Raw genomic sequence first — 9444 nt, 5'->3', positions numbered from 1 at the left:
CCTCATTCTGGGAAGGAATGAGGACTTTTAATACAATTACATTTTTCTTTTTTATTTTATTTTGTCTTTTTAATTGACTTTGTAATTTTATTTTGTATTTTTATTTATTACAATTTCTTCACTTTGTATACTGACTGTAGCTCCCTCCCTCATCTCCTCCCAGTCCTACCCTTCCTCCCTCTTCTCCCCTTATGCCCCTCCCCTAGTCCACTGATAGGGGAGGTCCTCCTCCCAGACTATCTGACACTAGCTTATCAGGTCTCGTCATGACTGTCTGGATCCCCTTTCTCTGTGGCCTAATTAGGCCACCTAGCTAGGGGAAGGTCATCAAAGAGCCAGCCACTGAGTCCATGTCAGTGACAGCCCCTGCTCCCCTTACTAGGGAACCCACATGGAGACTGAGCTGCCTATGGTCTACATCTGAGCAGGAGGTCTAGGATCTCTCCACGCATGGTCCTTGATTGGCACATTGGTCTTCATAGGCCTCTCTGTGCCCCGATTTTTTGGCTCTGTTGGTCTTCTTGTTGAGTTCCTTTCCCCTCCAGGTCTTTCTATCTCCCCCATTCCGTAAAATTCCCTGCATGTTGTGACTGATAGACAATTACATTTTTATAATATTGACCCAACCTTGGTCAATATGGTAAAGAGATTGAGGCTAAATCAGAAAGAACCAGGTGTCAAATATTTCTGGCCCTGATGTGCTAGTACTTGGATAAGTTTGACATTTCTTGTTCTTTGTCTTTTCTTCTATATATGGAAGATAATAAAGTATTACTACATAGGGTAACATGAGCACATAAGAAAATGATTATTATGATAACACAAATGCTTAAGTATTTGGAAGGTATCAAGCTCTGATCTACTACCATTATTATTTTCCTTCTCAACAATACCCAGTAGTAGTTGTGTTGTTATCCATATTGTAAAGGCCAGACTATTGAAGCTTTGAGTCTGTGACTATGTCTCCTAATCTGGCAGTCCGAGGGCCTTTAACTCCAGTCATAGGTCCTTGGGGGGAATCTGAAGATAGAATTTGGTGGGCTTGAGAACCAAAGTGGGGAGAGGTTTGTTTTCACATAACTGTGACTGAAATTTAGTGTGCTCCTCAAATGATAAGTGTAGCAACAAAGACACCAGTGAGATATGCCACTAGGAGAACTGAGACACAGCTGCAGCAGAAAGCTTCAAGAGCTGTATGTGCATGGCTGCAGAGATGCTCAACGGTTAAGCACATGTGATGCTCTTACATAGGACCTGGATTCAATTCCAGCACCCGCACAACGGCTCACAAACATGTGTAAATCCAGTTTCAAGGGATTTGTTACCCTCTTCTGGCCTTTGTGTATACCAGGGACACCCTTGGAGCATACATGCAGACAACACACTCATACACATGAAATAAACATTTAAAGAAAGATTGTGTTTTCATGACTTAGAAACTGGCCACAGGGGCTTTCTGCTTCAGCACATTCACTAAAAGTGCATATATTTCTACATCACAGAAATGCGGAAGTTTAACATATTTTCATAACTATATTGTAAGATAATGAGCTTTTGAATTCTACCTTTTATGTTTTGGAAAACATGCTCTGAGCAAGGAATCTACAGGCTTTTCCAAATCCCCCAAGGCACCAAAAGCACCAAAAGTTAGGTCTTCGGTCAGACCCGTGGTACACACCTGAGATTCTAGTACTTGGAAAACAAATGTAGAACCGAGTTTAAAGCCAGGGACTGAAGGAAGATGGGAGGGGAGGAAGAAGAGGCAGGGAGGAGGCTCTGTCTGTTCAACTCCATGGCTGGCTGGTAACCAAGTAACTGAGTGTACTCAGAACACTGTGGGGATTACGAGGGCATGAGCAGCATGTTGGAGTTGCAGGAAGAAGATCAAATTGATAAGGGCTACAACCCATTGGCTATACTCACTAACCACTGTCATAGTGAATTGAGGGAGGGGGACTCAGCAAGATGAGAAAGCAGTATTGACTACGAACCCAAGCTTTCTAAGAAAATCACAAAGAAAGCTGCTTCCCTGGCCTGGGAACATAATGAAAGGGGGTTACAATCAATAGCATTGCCCACCAGGTCTCTTTATTACAGGACAGGACCTTCCAGCACTGGACATCGGGCCGAAGGATGCACCCACACAGGCTCCCTCTCCTTGAATGAACATAGCTCTATCCCATTTCCCCTAAATCATCAAGTCTTAGAAAGAGTTGCAAGTCCCACCCCAGAAAGCTGCTTTGAGATGGTAGGGAGCTTGTTCTAAGCACTGGCTGCCCTTACTCACACTCACTTCATCCACCCTCTGCTGGGGAGCCTAGGAGCAGTGAGTTTCTCCAGCTCCCTCACTGATCACATGTTCATGCAGGTGAGAGCTGTTGGCAGAGCAAGTAACAATGAGCTTTCAAGCTCAGATCCCACTTACTAGGTGAACTGATTTGAATGGCTTTAGTTTTAGATACATCTCAAACCTGAAGCTCTGAAGCAAAAACTTGTTAGGAATAAATGTGCCAAGACACCATTTACTAGTATCTGTTTAGTAAAGATGGCATGCATGCTTGCTTGTTGTTTATGAGTTGTGACCTAATTCAGGTGGCTTAATTAGCACAGAAGTATGTCTCTCCCTGCAAAGGCATACTTCTCTGTACCAGGACTCCACCAGTGGGGCTCCAGTGTGTCCTGATTGGTGTACATGCTCAAGTGCCAGAAGCACGCTCTTTTCTTCCACACGGCCCTGACTGCCAGGCTATATACCAGAGAATCGACCAGAGCTGCTCTGGTCAGCGAAGGGATCTTCAAATAAGGAGTACAGCCCTTGACTCTGACTGCTGCATTCCCCATTGCTTGACATGGAAAGCCTTTCTCAATACCTCCAGCTTGGAAGTGGCATACCTGGAGAACCTTAAGCCTCTGGCTGTGAGCAGCCACTGTGCTTTTCTGCTCCAGCTCTGGCATCTTTGCACAAGATGCAGCCAGTGCACAACAGCTGACTTCTGGTTACCAATTGGTGCGTCTGTGGGCCTATGGCTTTCTCTTGAACTGAAAATGTCCTTGTACTTGCCGACCTAAGAATATTTAATAATGGGAAGTCCCTTTAATCAGCTCATGAACGATGCATATCAGACTTGGATAGGGCAATTGTGAGAGTATGTGCTTAACACGTTTTTTTTTTTTTTTTTCCTTTTGAGACAGGGACTCAGTATCAGGTCCCATCTGACCTAGAACTCACTATGTAGACCAGGCTGGCCTCAACTCACACAAATATGTCCCCTCTACCTCCTGAGTGTTAGTTTTGAAACACACCTGGCAATACCTTCTCAGAGTTTATATTCATAAGAGCAAGGAAATGGAACCAACCTAAGGTACCCGTTAAAAATGAATTGATAATAAAAATGTGTGACATAAAATTGATGGAGTATTATTAAGCTGTAAATAAATGTAAAATCATGAATTTGTAGGAAAACACATTTATCTCAAGAGTATACCATTAAACAAGGTGAGAAACAAATAAAGAGGAAAACTGTGTGTTCTCTGCATATGGGATGGTGGCCTGCAATGCACTCGTGTGTGAGGGTAATAGTAGGTGATGAGGAAGGCTGAGGTCCAACACACAGGACAAACAAGAAAATGTGTGTGAGGCTGGGAACTGCAAGAATTGGCCAAGGAGCTAGAGAATCACAAAAAAAACATACTTTGTCCCCAAATGTCATAATAGTATCTAATACATCATATGCTGATTTTTAAAAATCAAAATAAAACCAATAAAAGTGAAAAAAATTACCTACAGTCTTAAGCCTCAACCATCTATGATGACAGCCAACATGATGAAGTCCCCTGTTTGCTAGTTTCCCTGTCATAGTCTCCATTCCCTCCCAAGATCCTATCTTTATTTTTCAATTTTGTTATATTTATTTATTTAGAGAATTGCATACATACCATAGAGTATTTGAGGACATCAGAAAACAGCTTGCAAGGGTTAGTTCTCTCCTTCTACCATCTTGGTTCCAGGGATCAAAGGCCGGGGACAAGCTTGGCTGCAAGCTCCTTTACCTCCTGGGCCATCTTGCCACCGTCACTGAACAAGGGAATTTCTTTCACTCAGTGTTTCACACTTTCAGCATCTTTCAGAGAAGAGCAATTTTCTAACAGGCTTCTGCTTTATGCTGACAGAAGCCAGCCAGGAAATTCAGTTTAACAAATAGGGGGAGAACTTATTCCACTTTGTCAGTGATTGTGCCCACTGCAACCCTGGTTCCTGGAAGAAGCACATGTCTGAAGCTCAGCCAGGTTCTTTGCCATTAACATGAGATTAGTGACATTGAAGAGACCCAGCAATGCCATTTGTAAGGACACAGTTAACTTTGTCATCTGCATACTTAGGAAAAGACTAAACAATAAACCTGTAAATCTTGTGTAAATTGCTGACAATTACAAGCTTCCACTCCCTGAGAGGATCAATATGTGAGCCTCGACACTCAGTGCTGAGTGGTTATAATACATTCCTAGCAGAAACTCTGAGAGCTTAAGAAGGATGAGAAGACACCTAGAGCATCACATATAATCAGTTTATTGCCAGGTAAGAAATTCATATTAATATAGTGAATACATATGTTTACAAATAAACATTCTTAGAAAACAAACAAATGTTTTTTTTTCTTCATTGTAGGAAGTGTTATTGTATCATAAACTCTGCAGTGTGACAAGTGTTAACACAGGTTTACTTGCAGAACATACGGTTACTAAAATATTTGCACATAAAATATGCTCCATTTACACACACAAAAAAAAAACTGGGGGAAGTTAGATGGAAATTCTAGGCAGAGCCCAAGGCAGATGGAGGCTGAGACACTCCAGAAAGGTGAAGGAAGCCATGTTCTGGTCCCATGGGGTTAGAAATTGGGGGTCACGTGGAAAGAGGCAAGAACAGTGTTATAATCTTATTTTTCTCTTTTATTTCTCCCTACACTGGTTACAGGAGCCTTGCTACATGACAGCCATCAATTATTCTATTGCTCATGTTGTCTTTCAGCATCATAAGGTTTATCTATCTTTCCAAGAGGAAGCCAAAGACTAAACAGACCTTCCCTACTGATTGTCCCCTTCAGGTCATCTCTCAAAGTCAGATAGGAAGTAATAAGACAAGCACTGTGTGAGCTGCCCACGCCTGGGAAATATAGGCTACATGTTAGTCGTTGAACTGTATTTTCGAAGTCAAAATTACACTTGCAGACCAAGGAGCCAAGCTCACTGGAAGATGTCTACTTAAAAAAAGAAAGAAAGAATGAGTAAGAAATAGGATAATATAGACTAGGAATCAAGAAAGACCTTTAAATTGGAGTTACATAATGAGGAGATGAAGGGAATGGAGGAAAAGCATGATCCAGAAGGAGGAAAAGGGTTGCAGAACTTGACCTGGAAAGAATCTCTCAAGTAAATCAACCCAGTATTTTTTGAAGTACGGCTGTATGGCACTAGTACGTTCAAACTGTACCCTGTGGAGGTAGCATATGGACATGGGACACAATGTTTGGTTTTGTTTTTTAACATCTGCTTTCTCCTTTGCTAATTATTCCAAGGAGAAACTCTCTTGGGTACCAGTATCTTTAACTACAGTAATGTCTTTAAGAGAAAGAAGAGAACAGGCTAGACCTTCACTAGAGTTTTGTCTTTGAGGCCTTTATGTTTTTCTTGATGCTTACTGTCTATTCATGGCAATGGACGCTGGTGTTCTGTATGTGATGAGGACCGGATGTTTCCCTTTTTAAATAAGATGGATTAAAAGTGAATCCATTTAGATGGATTCACTGTGAATGGATTCAGTGTCATGGTAATCCTGGGATGTTAATGTGTTGCTAGGAGATAGCTAACTCATGTCAAAGTGAGATGTGCATGCCAGTAGTTTGCACTACCCTATGGGGAGTGCTGTGCTCTCAACATTTACTCTGACCCCTGTATTGTGTTTCTCTGCACCTTTTCTTATATGGGAATCTTATAAAGTTTAATCGTTGCTAATTTCGTCTGTAATATGAACAGAGTACTGTCTTTAAAAAACTGAAAAGGCTTGACTTAGGCCAAATTCCCCATGCTTCAGATGGGAGACAGCTCCAGAGAGATTAAATCCATTGCCAAGTTCTTCATAGTCGCTTGAAACATGGAGAATAATATCTGGAATGCTGACACTGTGATGCTGGGGAGACCCAGGAGGCAGAAAATTATATGAAATGCTCCAGCTTTTTTTTCACCCGGATTTTTACCAAAGAAATCTGAGTTTTTAGAAGGTTCCTGTGGATTAGCTAAGAGCTTCAAGGGCTAGTCAAAGACTTTCTTCTTTAAACAAAATCCCTCCTCTCCATGCACCTGTCTGTGCTTCCACTAAAGGAAGAACTTTTAGTAGGACCTTTCCTTGTTGGGACCCAATGGCTGTTGGCTGTAGGAACCAATCTATAGAGCAACTTTGGGAGAGTCCAGGTAAGAAAGGATGGTGCAGAATACCTCCGAAGGTAATCTGGCGGGAGGGAAATCTGAGAGTGTTCTTAGGTACCCCTGACATTGTAGCAGCCCCTTCGAAGGGTGTTAATTGGCTGGGCTCACCTACAAAGGAAGGATGGAACATCACTACTGCAGAAGAAACAGGAGGGAGGGAGGCTAAAGAACAGAGTATGCACTTGGGAAACAAGACCATCACTTGAACAACGGCAACACTGAAGGCACCACCCACGCTTATGACATTTTCACTCCAAAGCAGCTGAAGTTTGGCAGCAGCGGCAGCAAGACGCTGAAGAGGAAAGGACGCTGGGGACAGACAGTTCATAGAGAACATTTTTGTCATTGTTCCAGGTCTTGGAGATGACCAGGAAGTGGAGGCTTCTCAGTCCCCATCTCACCTCCTGTTAACTCTCCATCTGCAGATTTCCTAAGCCCTGGACAAAATTAATATACTGTTGTTCACTTGATGTGTTTAAAAGTTCATTTTTTTTATTATTCTCTGGACCCTCTGGCCATTATAAAAGCCCATCCCTCCCAACATCGTGGTCTTAAGGGACTTCTCTAGAATGTTCTTTCCTTCCCATCATTGATGGTGGTCTTAGAGAATATTTACTTTGTGAATTTTTTTTTTTTTTTTTTTTTTTTTTTTGCTTTGCTTTTCAGCTTTGATGGTATGCAATGTTTCATCAGTGTACTGCTTAGGGTCCACTACTGCCTCACACTCATCACTAATTTTTGTCAGCATCACTTTTTGGGACTAGGAAATGCTTGTGACATGAGCAAATTCCTTCCCAAGCACCCTGCAGCCACACCTGCCTGTGTTCCCACCCTCTTCCATTTATTTGGAAAGACATAACATAGGGTACAGAGTACTCTCCATGGGCAGTTTGTCTAAATTGTGCTACTTATATATATTTGTTATAATGGATTTCAGTTTCCAGTTAGGGAGAAAAGGAAAATGAGCCCCCACAATTTGGGCCTGAAGCTGAAAGTTTCCCTCTGCTGTATTGCTGAATGTCCATGCTTCATTTGCTCATCTGCCTGTGGGAGCATATTAGGCATTACCCAGGAAAAGCATGATTCCATATCACAAGTATGTCTGTGGTTGGTTCCTGTAGAACAGAGTGTGTGTATCTGCTGGGGGTTGGACAGGGCCAAGAAGGTACAGGTGGGATGGTATTTTTTTTGCCTCTCTCAGTTGAGTATGGTCTCCAGGTACTACCTGAAGTGAAAGCTCAGACAGTCACTTCTGTTTTGCTGTTAGTGATGAAGTATGGCTGTGTGGGTGGGAAGTGCTGGGTGCGAGTCCCCAAGGGGTCGCAAGAGCCCGATTCTGCTATGCCAAGCTTGCCCTTGTTGCCATAAGCCTGCCGCCGCAGAGACTGGTCACTGGGGTCCCAGGTCTTAAAGTTGGCGGTAGAGTTGTAGGCCAGGGGATGAGGGGGCATCTTGTTGGTGCGAGACTTCTGTCCATTCTGCTGGGCAGGCCCATGCTCCGGACTGAAGGCCCGGGGCTCATCTTCCACTCTTACAGGGTGCAAAGGGAGATTGCCTTTGGCAGCCAGCTCCGCCAGATGCCTTCGCTTGGTGTAGAAGTCGTCACCGACCTTGTCAGCTGCACAGCAGGATTGGTGGATGGAGAAGAGAGCAAAAACAAGGGAGAGAGAAGAAAGAGTTAGGGGTTAGGGGTTAGGCAGGTCAACTTGAGAATACTGCAAACACGGTCTGACAATCCAAACAGACACAATCGGGACTCCACCTGAAACAAGACACAGGCAAGCGTGGCACCATGCCCTTTTCACAGTCCAGACTGGGAACAAGAGGTTTAAAGGGATAACTGATTAAATGTCTAGACCACCCCAATTAACCACTTCTCCCATCACAGTTCCACACCACTTGCTCTTGGATTTTCTAACACTCAAGTGTTGTTTCTTCATTACTAAAATAATAATCCTCACTACAGAGAACACTCTACCACTCAAGAACAGCCGTGTCAAAAGGTGGATGTGTTTCCATCTAGCCTCTTCTAGATTGTATGTCTATTGTTGGAGGGAACACATGAAGGTAGATATCAGCTTCAGATGTTTTTCTCAACTGCTCTCCATCTTGTTCTTTGAAGCAGGATCTCTTACTTTCACCAGAACTCATAGATTCTGCCAGATGGCCATCCACAAAAGCTCGGTGATTCTCCTGTCTCCATATCACCAGCACTCAGAGTATAGGAGTATGCACTATACTTGACTATTTTATGTGGTTTCTAGGGCTCAAAGTCAGGTGCCCCAGCTTGTAAATAAAACACTTAAGCAACTGAGCCATTTCCCTACCTGGATTTCCTGGATTTTTACTAGTCTGTATGATTGTTTTTGCTTTAAGCATTTGGTAGTATTATGCTAAAAATCCCAGTTCTGCAAACAACTAGAAGTGTAACTTAGTCTGTCTTAAGTTCTACCATCACCCACTTCTGCATAAGGAAAGTACTCAAAACAAAAAAGTGTGTTTCATGGTGTCATGTGCAAGGCTACGTGGTCTGCTGTGTACTGAGCACTCTGTGTTTCTGTCTTAGCCACCACTACTATGAAAACAGCTTCCTTCCTCCTTCGGTAGTCCAGGGAGCATCGCCTAGCTTGCTATAAGTAACTAACAAGCAACATCTCTATGACTATGTAATGTTTCATCAACTATCACAATTAACCAACGCCTTACTGATGAAAAGTTAAGCTATGCTAATCTTCTGCTTTTATAAAATAGAAATGATAATCTTTTTACTCAAATTTTGTGAATTAAGATTAATTTTAAAACATTTTTAATCTGCATCACAAATTAGCAAACTGTGCCCCCTGAGAACCGATGAAGTTAGTGACCATTTGTTGTTATAAATAATATTTCCTTGAAAACAAAGGCACGCCCATTCATTTATCTGCTGCCCATTGCTGCTGTTGCCATGGCAGACAGTCACTA

General features: G+C 42.6%; 1 protein-coding gene across 2 annotated transcripts in view; it reads right to left on the bottom strand.

The window, feature by feature from the left end:
- Positions 1-4546: 4546 nt before the first annotated feature.
- Positions 4547-9444, bottom strand: part of Shisa9 (shisa family member 9) — a 310878-nt gene continuing 305980 nt past the window's right edge. For both annotated transcript variants that reach the window (XM_060364201.1, XM_060364202.1), the window contains one exon: positions 4547-8101. In XM_060364201.1, the coding sequence (XP_060220184.1) occupies positions 7722-8101 (380 nt within the window). In that variant the 3' untranslated portion in view covers positions 4547-7721. The remainder of the gene's footprint in view (positions 8102-9444) is intronic.

Source organism: Meriones unguiculatus, chromosome 11, assembly GCF_030254825.1.
Source record: "Meriones unguiculatus strain TT.TT164.6M chromosome 11, Bangor_MerUng_6.1, whole genome shotgun sequence".
Classification (NCBI taxonomy): Eukaryota; Metazoa; Chordata; class Mammalia; order Rodentia; family Muridae; genus Meriones; species Meriones unguiculatus.
Note: the sequence above shows the minus strand (reverse complement) of the source record. Positions and strands in the feature narration are given on the sequence as shown.